Source organism: Lygodium microphyllum, chromosome 2 (genome assembly GCF_053477565.2).
Source record: "Lygodium microphyllum isolate KBCC chromosome 2, Lygodium_microphyllum_v1.1.10, whole genome shotgun sequence".
Lineage (NCBI taxonomy): Eukaryota > Viridiplantae > Streptophyta > Polypodiopsida > Schizaeales > Lygodiaceae > Lygodium > Lygodium microphyllum.
Window position 1 is genome coordinate 58,837,037 of NC_141136.1, and position 23,861 is coordinate 58,860,897.

The 23,861-nt window shown below is 40.2% G+C and overlaps 1 protein-coding gene across 6 annotated transcripts in view; it reads left to right on the forward strand.

Moving 5' to 3' along the window:
- The first annotated feature begins 816 nt into the window (after positions 1-816).
- LOC148039779 (branched-chain-amino-acid aminotransferase-like protein 2) overlaps positions 817-23,861 on the forward strand; it is a 175,170-nt gene continuing 152,125 nt past the window's right edge. For 3 of the 6 annotated variants that reach the window (XR_015693304.1, XR_015693303.1, XM_087694030.1), the window contains exons 1-6: positions 817-1,156; positions 1,958-2,056; positions 2,145-2,216; positions 11,244-11,336; positions 11,625-11,762; positions 21,576-21,634. Coding sequence is in view for 4 of the 6 variants with exons in the window: in XM_087694030.1 (XP_087550156.1) it covers positions 1,028-1,156; positions 1,958-2,056; positions 2,145-2,216; positions 11,244-11,336; positions 11,625-11,762; positions 21,576-21,634 (590 nt within the window). In the remaining 2 variants the exon portion in view is untranslated. The remainder of the gene's footprint in view (positions 1,157-1,957; positions 2,057-2,144; positions 2,217-11,243; positions 11,337-11,624; positions 11,763-21,575; positions 21,635-23,861) is intronic. The other 3 variants (XM_087694013.1, XM_087694022.1, XM_087694003.1) reach the window with 2 other exon arrangements.

The window sequence follows — 23,861 nt, forward strand, 5'->3', positions numbered from 1 at the left end:
AGAGAAAGAAAGGAGAGGAGAGGGGAGAGAGAGAGAAAAGAAGAATAAGAAGAAGAAAGAGAAAAAGAGAAAATAGTTTTCTTTAAATTTAAATATTTTTTAAAGATATATATATATATATAATTTAAAAGAAAGAAGAGAAAAAAAAGATAAAATTTAAAAGGGAGAGAGGGAGAGAAGAAAAAAAAGAGAATTAAGAGAAAGGGGAGAAGAAGAAAAGGGGGCGGAGAGAGAGAGAGAGAGAGAGAGAATATAAACATAAAGAGAGAATTATAAAAGGAAAAGATAAAATTTATATACTTTAAGAGAGATTAGGGGGGGGGGGGGAAAGAAAGTGAAAGAAGAAGAAGAAGAAGAAGAGAGAGAACATGTAGAGAGAATAAAAAATAGAAGAGAAAGAGAGAAGGAAAAGAGAGGAGAAAGAGAAGAAAAGAAAAGAGAGAAAAGAAAAAATTTAAAAAGAGAATGAAGAGAGAGAGAGGAAAAAGAAAAAAAAGAAAAAGAAGGGAGGGAGAGAGAAGGAAAAGAGAGGAGAGAGGGGGGAGAATAAAAGGAAAGAGAGAGAGAAGAAAAGCGGGGAGAAAAAGAGAGTGAGAGAGAAAACCAAGAGAAAAGAAAAAATAAACTAAAACAGAAGGCAAAGAAAAAAAGAGAGAGAAAAATTAGACATAAGGAATTTGGGGAGAGAGAAAGAGGAAAAAGAGGAGAGACAAAAATGAAAAATGGATTGTTGAACTAAGCAGCACGATAACTTTGCTTGCCGCTTAGAAGAGTGGCCTAGTATTGTAATTTGCACTAGTGATTATTATCAATCATTTATCATCGACGCCATCATTACTGTCAGCAGCATCATTTGAATCTAAGCCCCAGACTCCCTACATTATGATACGGGTTGACCATAATTATTGTCAACATTATAATACTGATTGACCATCATTCTTCCTATCAGCATCATTATCGCAATCTAACCTCCAGCCTCCAACAGGGTGACTGACACCATCATCAATCGTCGACCGAAACCATCAGCATGTCAGATGCCGTTGGCACCGCATCACCATCAGACAGCAGCAGCAGCACTGTGAACCAGTTTGAGGTCATACATGCGTGGTCTGGACCCCGATCTCTCAGCACCAGTCTCATGTATTCCTTCGCCCAGGTAACACACGAAGCGGTCTTTTTTCTTTCCTTTTTTTTTTGTAGGACTTGACAATCCTCACAAGGGTAAAAATCGCGACTTCTCCAGTCAGTCCCGAGCGCAAATGGTGTCAGTCACAGATCATCCTCAAAAGGTCAAAAATTTGGCAACCCTCAAGCCAGTTCCAAGCTCAAGCGGTGTCAGCAATATATCAGAATTCAAGCTATACTTAAAAGGGGCAAAGTTTCGCAATCCTCAAGTCAGCACCCGATCATAGATCATTACTCAAAAGGGGCAGCAATCCTCAAGCCAGGCCCAAGCTTAAATTATGTCAATTGCACACTCACAGATAAATCGAAAGATCCACTGCCTATTGTAATGCACATTAAGATTTATTTCACTGGCAGTAGCACAAAGCTCTGGTGCTTACAGTTTGTCAAAATCGCAGCACTTTGTATGTGGGAATTCTTCCTCTTGCCATTATGCGATTGATGCAAATGCAGAATGCATGGGCCTTGAGACACCACATGTGAACAACACTAGGGGTGTTTCTTCCTTGGATCCCTCACGAGACTTGAACCAATGACGAAACAGATCATCATATTTGGTTTTTTCCTCAAATTTTTCTTGGTGTTAAAGCATTGTTCTATTTTCCTACGAATTAACCTATAAAACCGTCACGGGTTATGCTTGAGAACACATGTAGAAATCGCCTCATTGATGTTGACACCAGACCAAATTCTCTTTCAATTTTAAAATATGATCAATAAATTCATCGATGATATTTCACATATTTCATTAATACCTGTAAATTTGCATCAGAGGGATGATACTGAAGTTGTTGATGAACCATTTTATGCACATTACCTGCAAGTTACAGGAGCAGAAAGGCCCTATCGAGAAGAGCTACTTGCAGCAATGGTATAGCAGTCCTCATTCATGGTGCAAATACTTTTCTCATGATCAAGTAAACTGCTGGAAATGTTTAATTTCTGATTGCCTTGTGCAGGAGTCAGATGGCAACAAAGTTTTTCAAAATGTGGTAATGGGGCCCTGTAAAAAGAGGTACCGATATTGTAAGGTTTGCATCTGAAAATCTGGATGGACTTCCTTAGCTGGCTCTATGTTGTCCTTGCAATATTACACACAAACTTGAGACTTCTTTTTATTATGTTCCACCATGGATGTATTTGTTTGTCCCGTACTTAAAAAGTTAATAACAGGGTTTTCCAGTTTATAAATAACGGTTCTTAAACAGATGTCATGTAGACATTGAAAAATAATGTATGGATAGGTTAGAGCTGGGGGTTTGCATGATTTTGAACCATCGTTGGTAGGGACTTGAAGAAGTTAGCTATTGGGAGTGAATGTTCTGGTTGCCCATGTTTCTGGTATTTGATAAGCATTCACTAGATCGTCCAACTCTGAGTGTGTCATTGGACGGGTCCCCGTTAAACAAACTTGGCCCATTTGTTACTATTAAACTGATACATGCCCTAACACACATTCTTACTTCCAATTAAATCCCTCAGCTGATGGAGGGATTGGTGCTGTATCATTTGATTCATACAGTAGTACTCCCATTTCTTGCAGCCTCCTTGTTGATCTAGCTCTAGGGAAAGTGTTTAAGGAATTTGTGGAAGTCCACAAAGTAGTGAATGAATCCTAAAACTATGTGCTCTCCCCTCCTCGATAATAACCTGGAATATAATGGTGGAAAGCTGTGTACCTCTGTTTTCATCGATTTGTAGGTGCAGTGTTGAGATTCCTTGGAGTAGACACTGAAGATGGCCACCACATTCGAGAGATGAGAGAGTTGTAGGAAGGCTGGACAGCCTAACCACTGTGTTACTGCATAGCCAAAGAGAAGGGCAAGTCCAACAGTACTGGGAGATACCCTTCCAAAGAGGCATAGGAGGAGAATAGGTTTTTCAACTGCAAGCAAAAGGGTCAGAAGCATTGCCAAGTGTCCTCAATGGGCATGAGTTCGACAGATGGGTCAATTCATGAGAGTCACCATGACTTAGCATCATATTTTGGTAATGACCAGGACAATAATACAGAGTTCTAACTTTAATGCTTTGAGATCTACAATTTCATAAGAGGTTGGAAGCATTGGGGTGTAGATGACATGGGATTGGAGATGTTGTAGCATGGCTCTTATGCTGTAGAGGTTGCCCTTGAGATGGATTTCTTGATTAGCGATCATCTCTTTTACAGGACTTTTTGAGCCAATTGTTGTACCAAAACTCTAGAAATTTGTATTGGATTCAAGTTAATTGGAATTCTTTTTTGATTGTACGAGAGTGGAAGAAATTTAGGCAATAATATTACAACTCTTGGTTGTGATGGCCATAAGTGGAGAGTTAGCATAGCCAAAAATTAGCTGGTTTGAGTTTGGATGGTAGCACTGCATGGAAAAACACTGTATTTAGGCTGGAGATGCCAAACACTGCAGAGAGGAAAGCTTGGATGGAAGCTCTGGAGATAGTTGATGGAGGGAGAAAACAAACACAACCGTGTATGATATGGCAATGGCAGAAAAAAGATGATGACAGTCAGCTTGGACCCATATGGAGAGGGTAAGACAGCAGTAAAACTTGATGATGATGATGAGTTTATGATGGAATTTGGCGGAGATATGTGATGACAGGGATAAACTATGGCAACACCCATGATTCCCTTGTACTGCCAAGACTCTAGAAATGCACACTTGATCGAATATGATTGGGATCCCTTTTTGGGGCTGTATGAGAGCCAAATGAATTCAGGTAATAACACGAGTTTAATTTTAGGCTAAGCTTAAGGTAGCTCAATAGGACCTTCCTTTTGAAATAGAAGTAACATATGGAGGCTCTTTTAACCTGTAGCATATTGAAGCGTACACGTGTTTCTACTCTCAATACAAATACTGAACTCCCACTTAATGGTTTGGAGGTGATAGATGCACTAGATATCGACAATTGGTTTGGCCCATTCTACCTAGCCAACACCAAGCTATCATGCGAGGTCATTTTCTACCTCTCCTCTTTTGACTCATTGGTAGGTTAGCATGTGAGTGTTTCACTATTTTAGAGGTACCACATCTCTTGGTATTGAGACCACCAAACTTCACTTGTGGGCTTAGGACTCGTTTGTTCATCCAATCCAGCATTCCCTACTGCCCTGAATGACATGCTATACTTCTTTTTGATTGTGGATGACTGTTGGAGATGTATGGGTGTACTTCTTAAAGTATAAATATGACATGTTCGCATACTTCTCTACATGGGTGCATATTGTAGAAAATCAGATTGGTGGTTGTATCAGAACCATGAGGAGTGATAGTGGTGGTGAGTTTACCTCCCACGAGTTTTCCAAGTTCTTACACGAGCATGGCATTTCTTGCCAGTTGAAAGAACCATAATGTTTAGCAATTATATGTTAACATTTTTAAATAAGAATGCTAAATTTGTAATTGTGAGCTCTTGAGCAATGCTGTTGGCCCTAGGATCGAGGGTGAGCCCGTTTGGTTCTATGGTTGGGAAGCGAAGGGTCTAATGTCCAAGGGTGTAACAAGTGGTGCTTTTACTTCCTTGGCACATATAGACTTTGATATTTGGAGGTTGTTTGGAGATCTTTTAGGTTGTATACATGCATTGTGTGTTGACATTATTGTAGTTTTGAGACATCCATGATTTGTGTGATAGATGCTTGTATTTGTTCATTTATGTTTGGTTATTTGCTTGCTAGTAAGTACCATTTTGGTAATGGTACATTGCGATACATGTAGTGGATGCCACTAGAATATGCAAGAATTTCTCAGCAATTACACAGTACTATTTTTTAATTCAAAATGTTGAATTTGGAACCATGAGCGCTTGGGCATAGTGCTTAGATCCATTGTTTCTAGACATTGTCTAGTGTCAGGAGTTGTGTGGTTCAAAAGACAGGACCAAAGGAACTGCGATGAGCTGTGTAGCTCAATGACAAATTGAAAGGAACTTGGGAAATGTGCATTTCTGAGGTTGACATGCAACTTTCAGTGAATGTGGAAGTGGATTTAATGTCCAAGCAGTGACCTTGTGACTTATATATTTTAAGCAGGCCCTTTGGCATTTAATGCATTAGCAAGCAGTCCCTTGGTGATTAAATCAGCTCTTGAGCACTTTTCATTGGTAAGGGTTCATTTGGGAGAATGGACTTGCTATATTCTTCTTCATCTGCCTCCTTTTAGCTCCCACAACATGATTGCAGAAGAAATTGCAGGTTTCAGTCATCGAGAATGTGTTGACATTGCAGCCAATCTTCTCCTCTAAGAATGAGGAACCTGTTGGGCAGCTTCAAATCTCCATTTATGGCAGCGAAATGCTTCTAATCTTGGTCTAAACCTTGTTGGAACAGGTTTGTATGGCAGATAGGGTTGGAAATCTCTCTCTCTCTCTGAGATCTCAAGCCACATGTTCTTTTTGGACACTTTTGTCATGGACAAAGTTTATGTTTCACAGTTCTATCATGGGAAAACTCATAGTTTGTGAGAGGAATAGTGTGGGTGTGCATGGGAATTGTGCCAGACAGATCTGATTGAAGATTGGTCCATGAATTCAAGTCAATAGCTGGCTGTGTTTTCTAGGCTTTGGCAGACTGAAGTCTACAGGTGGGCTTTTGGATAGTCTAGAGTTGGTAGGAGTCTACCAATGAAGGTGGCAGAGAGGTTGTGGATCAATTGTGCTTGAGAAAGCGCAAGAGATCTGGCCTGTTGTAATTAATTTGGATCGCTCTTCTGTAATCTAAGCAGACATCAAAAGGGGCACTAGGCATTGGATCCAAGAGGTGTTACATGTGGTCTAGGAGCATGGGTCTAGTTGAGCATGTTTTTAAGTTGCCAAGTTCTATTGTTTTGCTGAATTAAGTGTTTGCGTATTGTGGCTTATTTGGATGTTTGAAGGCTGGTTTCACTATTAGTGCCAACCAAAGTGGGTTCCAACTGAAATCCCTCTAGATAAAGTTGCAACAATTGAGGTGAATCTTCTAAGTCATCCTCTTCCATTGATCGCACAGCCATCGGTCATGGATTCTGAAAATTCACGAGATAACTTGTTTGTTTATGCTTTCAAATTAGTAGCCTTCGTGGGCTTGAAACTTTCTGGAGAAGTAGTTCTTTAACTTCCTTAGACTGATTACAATGACCATATACTCAAAACTCCCATTCGTTAGTCATAAACTGATAAACACAACACGCTTCTCTTGCTAACAATTTTCATCCACACAATTTCAGTTAGCAGTCATGTGTGTCTTGTGTGGTCATCTCTTGCTTGTGAGCCCTAGTTTGAGTTAGATGAGGACATTAGGAGCTTTGTCATTGTTTTTGTCCGTCATTTTTTGTGTACTAGACAATTTAGATGGAGGGCACATTAGTACATTTCTTTTTGTGCATTTTTGGCTATTTTTTAGGGGTTTGACCACATGTAGGGTTTTTTCTCTTTTTCGCCTATATATAGGTGGCTTGTCCTTCCACTTTCATTATCCATTATCCATCATCGATCCTTCATGATTAGCTAGCCCTCATTCTCTCATCCCCTTGCTACCCTCTGATTGTTGCAGCCTTTTACCTTCAGCCATTGTAGTCACATTTTTCCTTCTCTCTCCTGCGTTCTCTTTGTCTCCTTCTCTTTGCATTCACTATCCTCTTTCCGTTGTGTACTCTCACATGGTATTAGAGCCACTTGTGGGAGCCGGAAATCTTGAAGAGGAGCATGCTGTCCACAACAAAACCAGGGTGGCGCCATCCACACGTGTTGTAGTCCCTGCGTTCAACATCCAACAATGCAAGGCAGCTTATTTCCAGCCCATAGTAGGTTGTGTTTGGCATCAACATTTTGTATTTTGCATGAGGGCACTTCTTCCTAGGCTTGTTGGCGATTATTCAGTGCTGGGCAGCATTACAGTAGCTTGGGTGGCCTGTTTACTGGCAGCCAGACTTGCGTTTTCATCAGGGGACCCACTCTCCATATGTGGGCAGCATCAACACAGCCTGGGCGGCCTGTTTTCAGGCAGGATCACTACTGCCACATTTGTGTTTTGATCCTGCAGGGCAGTCTCTAGGCTGCATGGTCCATTTCTTAGTTGGACAGCCTATTTTCTGTGCTGGCCAGTCATTATTCAGACCAGGTGAACATATTACAGACCTGGGCGGTCTATTTCAGGCCAGGTGGCAGCTTCTCTTGGCTAGACAAGCAGGCAGTTTTGTTGTGTTTCACACTCCACCGGTTTTTTCACTGGGCAGCAGCTCCTTGTGCTGGGCGGCAGTTTTTACTGCTGGGCAGTAGCTCCTATCTGCTGGGTGGCCCTCTATACAAGTTCTGACATGTGTTTTACGTTAGGTGACACCCCTTCAGTCTGCGTTTTGGGCAGACTATAGCTGGGTGGCCTGTTTTCAGGCAGGTGAAACACTGCCACATCTGCATTTTGTTCCTGCGGGGCAGTCTCCAGATTTTGGTGGCTTCATACACCCTTGTGAGACCTTATCCAGGCTGGGCAGTGCACTTCAAGGCTGGGTGGCATTTGTTATGTATTGGGTGGCCTGTTTTTATAGGTGAACAGACCTTTTTACTCTGTATTTCCTACTAGACGAACTCTCTCTTTGCCAAGTGGCCTCTTTCTTGGCTGGGTGACAGGTCTTTGACCTGTTTTGACTGCATTTATTGCAGCCATATCTGCATTTTGCAGATCTGCCCCTTCAGCTCGGCATTCGTCTCTCACACCTTGGATACTCCCCTGTCTACCTTGCTCTCTGATCAGCATATTGACCGGACCCCATATAGGTGGAGGACATCCCAGTGGCAGTATCTTGTTTGTTTTCTTACAGGTACTTTATTGAAGGACATCTATGGTTGACGTGTATCCTATTGGGGATTGTGTGATTCAGGATCATTTAGACTGACCACCATTTTATTTATCTTTCCTATTATATTCTTCTAGGACTTCTAGTCCTTGATTGGCATTGATGGCATCTCTTGAGCAGGTACCAGTCCTACCTCTCTCTCCACATTCGACAAGCTGGATGGGACGAACTACCCTCTATGGTTGTGCCGCATGGAGTATCTCCTCGACGACTGTGACCTTTTGGATTTTGTTACAGTCCCTATACCCCAACCTACCATGGATCCTCATGATGGTGTGACCGTGGATTTGGCAGCTTTATGGATGGATTGAATGTCAACTCTCCTTTTGAGTTGTAAAGATTTTGTGCTCGTGCATGTTAGACATCTCCGCACCGCTGCAGAGATTTGGAGGAGATTGGTTGGCATCTCTCTTTTGGATCTAGATATTTGGGCATCGATTATCTCTTGTGTTGAAGCTACGACAAGTTTCTGTTACAGATTCCCCTATGATGAGGGATTACATCCATAGGACGGAGGAGATTTGAGATGAGCTTTCATTCCTTGGTACAAACATTTCTTCGGAGGACCTAGCTATGACACTTCTCTCACATCTTCCGTCATCGACATATGATGTGTTCTACACCAGTCTTCTCACTTCTCGTAGTCAGGAGACTTTCACTTGGGAGGAGCTAGTTCCATTGGTGCTTCAGTAGGATATGCATCACAGTGAGATGGATTCTTGCAGAGCTTGTGTACACGGCTGTGCTTATGCGGTTTTATCTATAGGTATAGGACAACTACACAAAAGAAAGGGAAGAGAAAGAAGTTGGAGTCATCTTCAGACTCTGATATGACTTTTGTTGGGAAGTGTAGAGGATATCCCATGTGTCCTCATTGTGGAAAGACCTCGCACCCTGAGGAAGTGTTGGAGGATATACCCTTACCTTTGTCTGGGAGCAAAGGGTGGATCTACATTGGAGCCTTCGTCTATCTCTACTTCGTCACCCACTATTATCACGGAGTCTGTGTTTCTACACATTTATTAGGTGGAGGAGCCTTCTTTGCATTTCTTGTCTTTTAAGAAGCTTTGGCTCTTTGATAGTGGTGCATTGTATCCTATGACTTGAGGTGATTTTTTACAAGTTCTCCGTGTATTAGAGGGTATCGTCATTGGTGGTGACATTTCTTCAGTGTCTATTAGTGGTGTTGGCACCTTGCTTCTATTTTCTGACCATCCATTGACCTCCGTTTTTGAGGCCCTACCTGTTCCTGACTTAGGCTTTCCTCTTCTCTCAGTTCATGGCGTTCCTAGAATTGGGACCTGTGTTATGTTCACTAAGCCGGCTGTCTTTGTTGAGGATTCTTCTCCAGGAGCCACTTTTGTGATAGGTTGGTAAGAGATGGGGCTATCTATGCTCCATTCCCCTTCCATTGTACATGGCCCTCCGATGATGCAATTTTCTATTGCCCCACCTGTTTCCGATTGTGCACCATTTATCCCACAGGTTCCATCCCATCCCCTCCCATCTCCTCTGGTGGTTCCCTCGCACTTCCCATTCCTTTCAGACGGGGATGATATTGATGATGCGAGTATTGATTTCTTAGTCCTTAGTCCTTAGTCATCGGTCCTTAGTCCTTGGTCCTTAGTCCTTAGTCCTTGATGGGAGTATGCTTTTTGGCCCTTAGTCCTTGGTGTTTCTATACAACTTATTGCACCTTCGATAGTTCCTTGCTATTGTCTCATAGTTGGGTGAGACTTGGCTCACCTATCCTCGATTGGAGTTTTCTGGAGTGATCCGTTTGAGGCCTCTTCGTTTCCATTGTCCTTTGGTGGCCTTCCATTTGATCAGATATTTATATGGAGAGGGGGTCTTGCTCCTTGGCTAGCTTTCTTCATTGACGAACTACGTTAGCTTTGGCACTCTTCCTGCCACCCTCGAATCTACATCTCCTTTGGACTTCTGCCACATCCAAGATCTGTAAAGGGGTGTTAGCAATCATGTGTGTTTTGTATGGTCATCTCTTGTGTGCGAGCTTCAGTCTGAGTAAGACGAGGACATTAGGAGCTTTGACATTCTCTTTGTTTATCATTTTATGTGTTTTAGACATTTTAGATGGAGGGCACATTAGTGCATTTCTTTTTGTGTAATTTTGGCTATTTTTTAGGGGTTTGATCACATTTAGGGTTTCCCTATTTTTTGCCTATATATAGGTGGCCTGTCCTTTCACTATTATTATCAATTATGCATCATTGATCCTTTGTGATCAACTAGCCCTCCTCATTCTCTCATTCCACTGCCATTGTCTAGCACCCACACTAACGTGTAGAGCTGCATGTTGGGGCTGACTGTTGCAGCCTTGTACTTTCAGCCATTTTAGTCACATCGTTCCTTCTCTCTCCTGTGTTCTCTTTGTCTCCTCCTCTCCATGTTCAGTTTCCTCTTTTTGTTGTGCACTCTCACAACTTCAACCCAACCAATCATTTTGATCATCGGTGATTAACGAGAGTAGGAAGATACAAGAGACAATCATTCTCTCCCACATGATAAAAGACAGCAGAAGACCTTGTAGCATAAATTCATCTTTATCCTGAACTTTAAAGCTTCAAGCTTCTGCAGTTTTTTCCCATCCCTTGGCACGAAAGACCTTTTATTCTTGTTATGCTCTAGTCATCCTTTGTTTTATTTCGTGGGTGAGTCTCAAGTTTTTCCTCAGGCTCACTTTTTTTGGGCAATCATGACCGTGTTTTTCCTTTCCTTTCTCTCCTGAATAAGGATGTTACCATGTGGGAAGCATGCATACGAAGGCTCTTTGTCTCTTAAACCTTCTACCAAAGCTAATTTACAAGCCTCATTTCTCTAACATCCCACTTATTCAATGATTAACATGTGGGAAAACACCTTTATTCTATAGGGTAACAGCTTTTTACCACATTTACAACTTTGCCTTTGCTTCATGTCTTGGTTAGTGTTTACGACTTTTCACTACCAACGTGTGTCAGTTCCAGCTGCAATTGCTCGGGAAGAATCACATTGAGGATGCTGAGTTGGGTCCATTTTTTTTAGCAGTGCTAGTTGATATCGAGTTTTCTTTTTTTTTTTTTGGGGGGGGGGGGGGCAGGTGTTGTGGAGGTGCAGGAGAAGAGAAATAAATAGTGTTTGGAAAGAGAGGGAGGGAGGGAGATCATATTTTCTGGTAGACATGGTTAAACAAAGACTGGCTGTGTTGGTGTTTTTATTTTGCAGCATATTGCTAAACAAAGGACATATACCTTGACTTCTCAGCTTATCACCACAGGAAAGCATTTCATTCTTATAAGGAATCCGCTCAACTCCCTTGTGAGTAAACTAGATTTTGCAACAAGCTCTCTTTGAAAGATGCTTTCAGAGTTATAAAATCTTAGTTTCGAAAGATGAAGATAACATTTTTTGGGAGCAATTTCTCTCATCCATATCATCAGAGTTCCGGTTGTTAAACAAGTAAAATAGACTTGAGAGTAGTATTGTAAAACCCGTTTATAATCTCAGCTGCCACATAGACATTTTTGTTAAAAAAGCACATAGATGTTTGGACATTTCTGCTTTGTTAAGTTATTTCACTGAACCACCTCACTGTTGCCTCTGTAGCCTTCATTTGACAACGTTTTACCAGCATCCAGCCATGAGTTGGACCTGCCACAGTTGGTTACCATCTACCATGAATTGCAGCGGTTGGGTCGTCCTCCAGCAGTTATTGATGCAGCAGATTTACAAGCTAATCCAGAGGTTTTTGTCTGTTGGTGTTAAACAGTTGATGTGGTGTTTTATGATAGATAGGTTTAACTTTTCCACTTTAGTACCATCTGTCAAGTTTTCAAGAGGAGAAAATGATTTTCATACAACGGAAAAGAGTTTAATTTGTACTACATGTATTAGATGTCAAATAAATTTACAAAACTTGGCCTATCCTTGTATGGAATACAAAGTTTCAGGTGTACATTGTGAAATACGTGAAAGATTGTCAAGATTCGTAGAATTTATCATCTGTGATTTTCAATTGTTTAATCAAACAAACTTAAAGTTTTGGTTTTATTATTCTTTCTAATCATCCATGACCTCTATTGATGCCTTTTTGTTTTGTATTTATCTTATGATATGAAGGAAGCTATAGGGGATATGTGGTGAAGAAAGCAAGGAGATTGCTATGGGAGATGCTGTGAATATGGTGATCTAGAGCCAATCACTTTGATTGAAAAGGGATAAATGTGCATAGATACATGTTTACAAAAACTGAATTCTAATGGATGGGGTAATGCAAAGGGCAATGGAAATTATCATTCTCATGCAAAATGCTATGCAACGGTGTCACTTGGATAGTGCCCTCATAGGGAAATTGTTCACTTGTTCAAGCACCCTTTTATAATCATAGTCATCTTGATGCTATGGATGATGATACAATATACAAAAATGAATAAGTCCATGAAGCATCTGGAATCAAAATCTTGTCACCACTAAGAGAAGAAAGCCGCCCCCTCTCAATGTGAAAGGGAAAGCTAGAGGGAACCCTCTCTCCCCATGAATTTGAAGTAGAAGGGGAGGGAGCACCCATGCCGATCTGTGGTAGGAAGTAATGAAGAATTGCGGCTTTGTCAAGATGTCTGCAAAGCTGTATGATGATGGCATAAACCCTAGGTGGATGGTGCTTAGCTCAATGTTCTCTTTGATAAAGTGGTTATGTACTCCAATATGTCTTGTCCATTGACTAATGATGGGTTTATCAACAGCACTACAACACTCTAGTTGTTGCAGAAAATGACAATCGGTGTCGCACATGGGAAATGGAGTGCCACCAACAAACTCCTCAAGTGCACAGCCTCTATGGTGCCATTGAAGAGTACTCGATACTTTATCTCAGTGGTGAAAGTAGCCACCGTCTCTTGCTTACAGCTTGATCATGATTTGGGAAACGTGCCCAAAGAGTAGATGTAGTCGCCATGGGAATGCTAGGTGTCGAGATCTCACGCCTAATCGGAATCGGTATAACCTTGCAAGTGGCGGTTTTGGCTATTTTGAAGGGATTTTCGCAATTCTACCTGTGCAAGCTTGTTGACTAGGTTAGCTCACTTCAATTTGTGTACCTGATCCTATTCTAAGTTCATATGTGAAAGTTATGGTCGAAACAAATTGCAGCTAAGCATAGAAGAAAACGAATTCATGGAAAGCATTAAAGCAAACAACAAGAGTTTGAAAGGCAAAAAGCATGAAAAGCAACAATGAAAAGTGAGCCTAAATTGCAATTTGCCATAAATGGTGATAAATAGAGATTTGAGCCTAATAGGTTTGGGTGAAGAAACAAGTGATCTACTATTGTAATTAATAGGGCTGAAGTAAAAGACAAGTGATTTTACATTGTTATTGGTGCCTTTAGCTAGAAAGGCCTACGTGTAAGAGGTTATTTTTGGGATATATTTGAAGATATCTTTACTTACTTTTGTATGTGAGGACTAAAAGTTTTCCCTTGTACTTGCCATTGTAATTTCTTTGGGGCAATAAGAGTTGTGTTGAGCTATCATCTTAGACATAGTTTACCTAAGCTATTGTCATAGGTGCATTATATTCAGCTTGAAGGGATTCATTGTAGTTGTGCTATAAGTGTAATTTAGTTGCTTGTTGTGTCTATCTATTTCTTGTGTTCTATATAATATTCAAGAAGTTTTTGTTCTAATATTTCTTTCTTTCATCTATCTTTTCTTTTCATTGACCCTTAGCGGATTTAGACCTAGACCTTTGTAACCCCTGACATTTGGTGAAACTGACGTAAGGACCTACCTTAGAGTCTAAAAGATGGGAGAACTAGCTGAAGATGAAGTGGTTTTCAAAACAAGAGACATCAAAGATTTCATGAGGACTTGTGAATTAATTAAACATGATGAGGCTTTATCAAAGCTCTCTAAGAAGTGATTGCAAAGATGAAAAAGTTTGACGATAGAAATATTTTAATATTTCTTCGCTTCTATGCAGAGAAGCTAGAGTTGGCTAGTATACGGATATATAATATGTTGAGATATTTTACCAGAGTTGTTTCTTATCAAATTGAAAGCCACATAGAGTCTATCTACACAGATTATGGAAATACATAGGCTAGTTTCAAGAGAGCCCGAAAAGAGGAGTATTTCATGAGGATACAGACAATGTAATTGTCATGAGAAGATGTATTTTTTTGAAACCTCACTTAACATGTGGATTAGTTTTTAATCACATGGTTAAGTAAATGTTACACATGTGAGGTGTAACTAGGGATAGAGTAAATTTATGAGCCTGAGACTCAAGGAAATCACAGGATGCCAAAGGCAAAAGTTGTTATAAGTTATGCGGCATAGGTACTTGGTGGTATCTAGTGCCGCACAGGTACTTGGTGGTATTTTTTTGAAACCTCACTTAACATGTGGATTAGTTTTTAATCACATGGTTAAGTAAATGTTACACATGTGAGGTGTAACTAGGGGTAGAGTAAATAAATGAGCTTGAGACTCGAGGAAATCACAGGATGTCAAAGGCAAAAGTTGTTATAAGTTATGCCGCACAGGTACTTGGTGATATCTAGTGTCATGTTGGTCTAGGTTATTCACTTGGTCATAAGTGTCAGTTGGTGATAGTGGAGAAGTGGCATTTAATGGTACCTAACGCCAATCTGATGGTCAAAGATGGCGAAGAGACACTCGGAAACGGATTATTTTTTTGGGTATCGAAATAATTGTTATATTAATTTTGAGTATTTGAAGACTGAAAATTAATATTTAATTACGGATAATGTTGGAAAAACCATTTGGGAAGGTTGCGACTTGTAAAAAAATGCCCATGCAAGTTTGAAAAATGTCTTTAGAGATTGGAGAGAGGCATTTTAAGTGCATTTAGCTTGCAAGAGAGAGGAAGAAAATGCTGCTAGTTTGGTCTGCAACAATTGGAGGACCTTCTGGGGTAGCCAGGGGTAGGAGAAGACGAATCAATAGTAATTGATAGTATTTACAGGTTGTTGAGATAGGGAAGCAGTAGTAAATGATTGATTTTCTTCAGTTCTTTGTGAAGAAAGTATGAATTTACTCTCTCCTCAGCATTCTCTCTTATCTCCCAGCCTTTCTACAACCTTGCTCTAAAGATTATAGCATTGAGATCACTAGAGGCTGAAAAATTTCAGATTTCTCTATTGTAAGCCCTAATCTACAGTAGAAATTAGGGTTTAGTAGCTTTGGGAAATGCGCTAGAAATTGGAAGCTCCAAGACTTGGATTCAACAAGGTTGAAGCTGTTTTTAGCCAAATTCAAGTGGAGGGACCAACAAATCAATGAATTTGGGGCATTTTTCATCTCCATCAAATCGGGTGAAGACCAATTGACTGCTTGAATCAAGGGGCAAATCAGATTACTTTCTGGTAATTTTTGATAGCAAGGGGAGTTGGAATATTGAAAGGAATTGGGAAAATCCCATTGTGCATCAACTTCTTTTACAATTACGTTAAAAAAATACTTGAAAGGGCTCCAATTTTGGGGCCAACAAGGTGTCCATTGTCTAAGATTGTAAGCTAATTTGCATTTCTCAAATTTGTAATAAATGTTGTTGTAACTAGGTTGTAATCAAGGAATTACCAACCATCCACTGAAGAAAGGCTAGTTTTAGTAACCAAGTGGACTTTCCTTGAGTGGGCTCATGAACTTGCAAAGGGTCTCTTTGCTCTAGAGCTACAAAGAGAGTTTGAGATGAAGTTTGATCAATTGGATAGTCTAGAGTAATTATCTTTACTTATAGAGAAATTCTTTTGTTTTTATAGGTTGTAGATCCTCTGTTGTTACTAGAGCTAGAGAAGTTGTTAGAGGATAATAGTACCAAGCAAGGTATAAAGACTAAATGAAGAGGCATGCAGAATACAGTATCTAAACTAGTGAAGAGATAGAGAATTGAGTTGTTGGCCATGCCTAAGCCCATGTCCGGTCGGTCAACATAGATGTCAGAGCTAGTAATGAGGCAATTGTCTTCCATTCCTTTTGCAGATTCTTCAAACGATAGTGCCATGGATGAACTCATAAAAAATATATGGGATTTATAGATCAAGCTTGGTAAGCTTGAAGAGTCAAGAAAAGCTTTTAATTCAAAGACCTCGTCTATGGAAGATTTTGTTGTTTGTTGCATATGGTGTGACAGTGTAGAGTATGACCACAGTGACTGTGATTTATACAGAGATGCTTTAAGAAAGAATTTGATCTTTTGGAAGGATGGGAAGATCATGCAAACAAAACTGGTAGATGCCCCTTTTTACAAAGTTCGGAAGGGGAGGTGTGTAGAAGATTCTTGAAGATCTTGCAATGCGGAATGCATATGTAGCTATACATGTTGCTACGTATGGGTTATAAAGAGAGATCTCTTGTTTCTAGTGCACGTAAGAAAACAAAGTTATGGACCCATGCCATGTAGTTTACATGTGATGGTAAAGAGCCAAAGACAAGCTAAATGATGCAGGTTAGAGTATTGGAGAGAAGACTGGGTGGGACTCCCTTGTGGATTCCTATTCTATTTATGCTTATTGTTTTGTTAGCATTTGATTAAAAGTTAATCAAATGTGTAAATATGACTTGCATATGTGAGATGTATGTCAATGATTTTATAGCATGGGACCTAGGACTCCGAGATATCGGTTGGTGCCAAAGGTAAAAGTTGTAATAAGCCATGCCTGAGAGGTACTAGATATGGTATAGGGTATCAAAGAACTTAGCTTAGAACATTTAATTAGCCATTAGTGTGAGTGATGGCACTACAGAATTGACATTATTTAATTAATTAATGCCGGTTTTGGGCTAATGAGTACTTAGGATCACTTGGATGATAAATTAGTCTAGCCAATTTAATTGCTAGTTGGTAGATTATTTTTCTGAGCACAAAATAATTATTGAATTAATTCTCAAAATTTATATTTTAAAAATTAATTTAATGGATTGGATAATGCTCGAAATTCAATTTAGAAGGTTGCTACTTGGCAAAACTTGCCATGCAAGTTTAGGAATGTTGAATTGGGGCTGAAGGGAGAAGGAAATCTTGTTTTTGCATTTTGGAGCAGTTGGAAAGAGAGGTTGCGCTATTGTTGTCTACTTTTGGAGCCATTTCTCAACCATTGGAGACTATTTTGGTGAAGACACTTGCATATTCTTGACCAAAGGAAGCTAATGATCATGGTTTAGGCATTTCTCCTGAAGATTTCAGCTTTTGATGCTCCCTTTGCTATTGGTGAATCCATTTGGGGTTGAAAAACTAGGTTAGTAGCTCAATTTCATCAAATTCTCGCAACAAATCTTTGAATTTTCTCTCTCTACAGCATTCTCCATCAACCACTTGCTTCTCTTACATGTTTATTGTTGTGGAGAGACTTGTTAGAGTCCACTAAGGTCTCTTAAGGATGGTTGTCTCTAGAGAGTGAGATGCATGGGATGAGGTGGGGTAGCCTAAGGCTTTTAGAAATGTCATGGATGAGACCTATTGGGAGGATGCAGTTGCATTGGTAAATTCTTAGACTCCCATTTACCTAGTTTTCAGGATCACTGATATGGAGGGTAGTACTCTAGGCCTTTTGAACTAGTACATGGATCAAATTGGAGAGGCACTCGACAAAAACATCTTCTTATCTTGAGATAAGTAAGTGAATCAATGACCATTCATTCTAATTTCACCTTTTTAATTATATTTATGAATCTATGATCTATCATGATTCATAATTTATATTGATATGTGGGTAATAGGTTAACTTTTATATATGTTATAGAGTGCAAGACATTTGTGTAGTGTGGAATAAGAGATGGGATTGATTTCACAAACCAATCCATGTTGTTGCACATTGCTTGCATTTTCTTTGGCACAATGCAAGTGAGGATCTTGAAGAGGGGTTGCAAGATTATTTTGATAAGTGGGATGATGGAGATGTTTCCATCATTATGCGACTTGAGGACAATCTCCTCAAGTTTCATAATCATGCTCTCTTATTTGTACGCCCCACAATAGAGTTATGTGAGACAACTCCAGCCTATGTCTTAGTAGGAGAAGTATGGAAATTGTGCTTTGACATTGACGAGTAAAGTTAAAATAATAAGCACGTGTTACATTATACAATGATACATGTAAGTTGTAACATAAAAAAGTGGGTTGAATTTCTTCTTATTCTTTTATTGGAATTTGGCAAAGAAGATGGATACCTGTATTCTCTCATAGGATTGTGGTAGTGGTCATGCTGAGTGAAATTGGAGCAGGTGGGCATTGTTTCACACTAGAAAGAGAAATAAGTTAAAGACTACTCAATTTGAGAGGTTGGTTTTTGGCCATTGTAACTTGCATTTGATTGAGAATTCAAGTTACTCACTTGAGCCAAAATAGGTAAATATATATAAGATTGACATAGAGAAGGTGAGGGACATTCCTACTATTCCAGCGGAGGAGATAGACATCTACAATATGCTATATGAGGAGATGTCTGCACTTGTGCATTGACATGGTCTAGGTGTACATCAGCTAAAGTGAGAGAATCTCGACTTTGACGTGGAGTTGCTTCTACCTCTGCAACTCTAGTGGCAGATGGTAATGATGATGCCTCCTCTTCCTCTAGTAGCAATACTAGTGCTTTTGCTAGTAGCCCTAAGGAGGCTGAGATAGAGAGATGGCTTTGGATGATACTGAGTGACTCTTATGAGTCATTAGATGACATATCATGATATGATGATTCATAGACTTGTACTTTGCAGACTTGTTAGTTGATTATGTAGATTCATGTTTATAGTTCAGAGGTGTTTGGATAACTTATGACTCATGAGATACTGTGATATGCCATACATCATACATCATAGTTATATTTCTTTTTCACGCACTATTTACTGAGTTATGACTCACGAGTTCTCTCTTTTTTTAGTCTATATGGCATAATATGAGTCTATGATTGTTCACTTTTAAGCCTTCAATCTTGAGTTTATTGTCTATGACAAGTTACAATTTATTATCTTAAATTGAATTACGATTCGTGTATACTTTAAACTTATCAAATCTTGATTCTCTTCTAAGTTCTAATGTTATATTGTTGAGGAATTTAAGTGTTTTGATGTAGAGGTTCAACTAACAAGTGGTGTTACTCTATCATATATTTATAGTTACATTTATGAATATATATATTTATATTTTAATACCTGTATTTTAATAGTTATATTTATATTTTTATACCTGTATTTTTTGGATTCCCGTTTCTCTCTTTCACCGTTTTGGACTAGGACTGAAACTCCATTTTGCGACTCCGAAACATATATCTGTTTTGCCATTTTCGAAATTCCTGGCTGCTATGTCTTCAATCATTGTTTGTGATCAGAGTCCGGCCACACTCTTGGATGAAGGACTACCTATCTTGAGAAAAGCTCTCTCAAGTTGCTTCCTAAGTGGGAGACCAGATTACATTTTAGGAAATTCTATGGGAGATCTAGAGGTAGAGAGCATAGGCCCTAGTGCCTTAGGGGTGCTAGAGCTATGAGGAAGGCCATGGTAGAAGAGTACCTCATGAGTGGCGGATAGATTCAACCACTTCTAAGACCTCGATTGGTCTCTTCTCTAGAAGGGACATACTTCTTGGGGTCATTGTTACTAGTAGAGATAGGATGTTTGCACTTGTGGTGGAGGAGGATGGTCACCTTTAGAGAGAGGATTTGGATTAGGTAGAGTTCACAGGATGCTCTAGACAAAGGATCGTGCATTGTGAGAGGAGGTAATGGATCTCGACCTAGACCCAGCCACCTACTTGATAGATGGATGGAGACATTGGGCCTTTGAGAGGAGGCCCTTCAAAGACTATGTGGGGTGTGGGAGAGTGTGTATGTTTTGATGGGACATGTGATATGGCCTTGCATGGCTACCCTATGAGGTTTAAGGGTTCAAACGAGCAGGATAAGATCATAGCTAACAACCACACACAGAGGCGGTATCTTGGATCATTTCCTGTCAGACTTTTGGAGGAGGCTGGATGGCAGCTTTAGGCCTAGGAAGATCCCTCTCTTCCTATGGATATTAGCTCATAGGAGCTTAGTAGTTGGTACATGGCCTGGCTATGGCAGGGTCTTAGTGGCATGTGTAAGATGTGGTGAGCTAGAGGAGATGCAGACATTGCCTATGGGACTATCCCAAAGGTTAGGTCTGTAGGAGAGGCCTAAGGATGGTCTTTCATGACACAATAGAGGCCATGGTGTTGTGACTTGGGGGCCCATAGCTTTGATCACCAACAGAGACCCGGCATGTGGATATGAGGATTTTTGGGGGATGCTACTCCTTTCTCATCTTTGGTTAGCACCTGAGTAGGATCCCCCTCCAGATTACTCTTCGCAAGCATAGTGCACAGAGGGAAACTGTCATAGATGGGAGCTGATTGCTAGTATTTTTGCATGGTATGTGTTGCCTGAGAGGTGCAGCCATGCTATGACCGTTAGAATGTCTCCAGTACAGAGACTCTTTCGAGGGTTTGGACAGAGATCAGGCATACACTCTACTGGAGATGGGAGAGGCTGTAAGGTGGCTGTTAAAGGATAAGGAGAGATGCCTCCTTGCAGACCTTGGACTCCGGCATCTTTTCCATGCCCTCAGAAGTCTGGCATTGTAGCCCACTAGATTGGTCCTTTACACAACCATTGTATTATGACATACTTGGCCACTCTTTATAGGGTTCTTTGTACTTTGGATTTTTATCTCAGGAGATTCTCTCTGAGGTGTTAATGATAGAATTTCCTTTTCTTTGAAGAGAAAATAAAAGCCTCTCAGCTTTGATTTATCCTCTGGATCATCCTGAAGTTTTGTCATAGGAAAGGGGATGATGCAGATCCATATGCCATATTGTCTGTGGTCTAAGAATTGAGCTGGAACAGTGGTATCAACATGGTCTCTGGTGCAATCAATTTTTGTCATGTATGCAGTTCATATCCCTAATAGCTTGGACAAAAGTAAACATTTCTTTCTTAGGTGATGTCACTTTTAGAAGAATAAAGGGCAACAAAAAGGCTCCTCCCAAATGGGATCTCATCAGTTCCTTTAAACACAGGGGGCTTTAAATATATATGTAATATCAGATTTAATGTAACGTGCATAACCTTGGAAGTATACACTTTTGAATTGACCCTTGCCAATAAAGGAGCATAACTCAAAAAACAAAACACTGCTTTATTTTTCTTTGTTTCACATCCTCTACAGCACAAATTGTCATATGTAATTTAAGAATCAGAGGGGCTCAAATCTATATTTTAGTTCAGAATATTCCTTTTATCATCCAGGTAGCTGTTATGACAAAAATTAAAATGAAAAAGTTCACAATTTTATGCTTTATGGAAATAATCACAACGTTAAAGTTGCTTCAAAAGTATGCACAATCTTATGTGCAACTGCAAGTAAAATGCCTTGGGATTTGCAAACTGTTGAAATCTGAGTAAAATTAAACTTGGCATACTCTACTGTATATTACTCAAAAGTCTTTTCGTAGAACTTAATTTAGGAAATAGGTATATCAAGTTGATGATGAGAGAAGTAATGCTTTTAAATGTTTTGTAGGGGACTTTATGGTCACTTTGTGCGGCCCTTGATATCACATTCCAAAAATCTATGTTAAGGTAATCAAGTGAAACTCTAATCTAAGGTTCATGTTTGACAAATGTTAATCTGAACATCATGTAACCTACTGTGCCTGTACATATTTGTTGTTGAAAGTACTGTTGTGGAGTAAATAGCTCTTTGTCGATAGCAAATAGCAGTAGCTCATAGACATAACCAGTCTGTTGTTCATTACTGATGATATGATTTGCTTCTTGGTAAAAATATCATGCAGTGAGATCTAGACAGCCATAATTATTCTAGTCACGAAAACTTTCTGCAAATATGGCTCTCCTGAGCCAGGCCAGTCAGCAGATGAGTACTTCATAGAAGATTTACCTGGGACTTTGAATCTTTCTTTTGTTTTTCAGGCCCTTCTGCATGATAGTTATATAGGACAAGTGGTTATAAGTGCCCAGAATTCAGAGTTGAGTGTTCAACAGCTGAGATTAGAGGAGATCTGTAAGCTGGTTGCACAGGTATCTGATTCTGATTATGCTGATGGCAACCACTGTTGGGTATTTCACTCACGCCTCACTTACGCCTATGCTCACATAGGAGTGTCGGTGATCAGTAGGACACTGGGGCACTTTTTACTCTTGGTAGGAAAGGTTTTTCCCCCCAGACTTATGGTATTATTTCGTATGTGCTTATGACACACACTTACGGGCACTTACACTGTTTGGGTGTGAACACCCGCTACAACCCTAAGGTTTAAGGGTTGTACCTTTTACTTTCAGTTGACACTCTTTCAGCTATTGCATTGGGTGTTGTGCTTCACTCTCAGACTGTCTACTGTTTTCTATGCTGAGCTTTGATCCTGCCTTCTCTCACATTTGGTATTAGAGCATTGGCTCTGCTTGCTTAGCTCAGGTTCTACCCAGCTCTGCTCAACCTTTGGGAGCTTCTGCTCAGGTCTCAAGTTCTTGCTTTGCGCCTAGCCAGCTTAGTCAGGCTGCATCAGTCAGCCCGTCAGTTTCCTCCACACTGCCTGTTCTTGAAAGAGCAAACTGCCAGTCTGCTGTATGTCAGCCGACTGCCAGCTCTGTCAGCAATAACCAGCGCCAGAAGTGCTGCTTGCAGCACCTGTGCGCCAGCCTGGGAGCCCGCCCGACAGCCTACCTGTACTTGCAGCTACTCCCCTGACCAGCGAACGACCCCTGCCTGCAGTTGCTAAGCCTGCCTGTACCCACCTGACACCTCCTGTTCGACCGTCGACTGCGCCCCTGTGCCGTTCGTCACCTATCGTGCCCCGCTAGTGGTCCGTTTGCTTAACGTCAGTCCCGCCACCAGCTCAGCCTGTCTAAAGCGCTGCCTGACACTTGTCGACGTTTGAGTGCTACACTTCCTCCTCTACCTTCATCAACTGTAGTCCTTCTTCCCAACCTTTCTTTATTAGCTGACTGATACCGATCGAGGCCAAGTACCTCTTATTGTAGCTTTTCCCCAAATGAATATGTTGATAATGGAGTCCAATTCCTTGGAGGCCTTCTTTGTCCATCAAACAAAGGATAGGTAAAACCAAAGAGCAGAGTAGATAAAGAGCTTAATAATTTTGAGCTTGACATGTAGCGGCCACCTAGCATTCTCCCATCGGGCTAACTTGATCTTGAGTTTGTCTAGAACCCACTAAAATATTTGAGCTTCGTTGATATTTGTGCCCAAAGGAACCCCTAAATATGCACCAGTAGTCAACCCGTAATTTTTTCTGGTAAACGTTTTTAAAAAATTTTAATTCTAGCATAAATTTCTGGAAGTAGGGGTTCCTACGCAACAGGCACAACATTTAGAAACGTGTCTGTGACACATTGGATGCAAATTTTTTGGGCACATTCATAAAATTTTTTGGGGCTTTCATGTTTTTGAGGACATTGGCATACACATTGCAGTTATAGTCACAGAAAGACTGTTTTGAACAAATTTAAGGCAAGAAATTTTGGGGATTTTACTGGTACAGTGTTGCTGAACACTAATTGCACGTTGGACTGCGTGCATGACATATAGTTTTGACAGAATGCACCTCTGTACACTAATTGCAGAAAGTTATTTCCTGCAATTTCTGGAAATTTTCAGATTTCCAATGTGGTCCTGCTTCAACATTGCTCTTTTGATTTTTCTTGATAATTGATAATCATGGCAAATCAGGGAGGAGATGTCTTCACCTATGTATCCAAAGAGGACAGACTGGATGGAAATAACTATTCACTTTGATCCTTCATGATGAAGAATGTACTTGTGGCAAAAAAT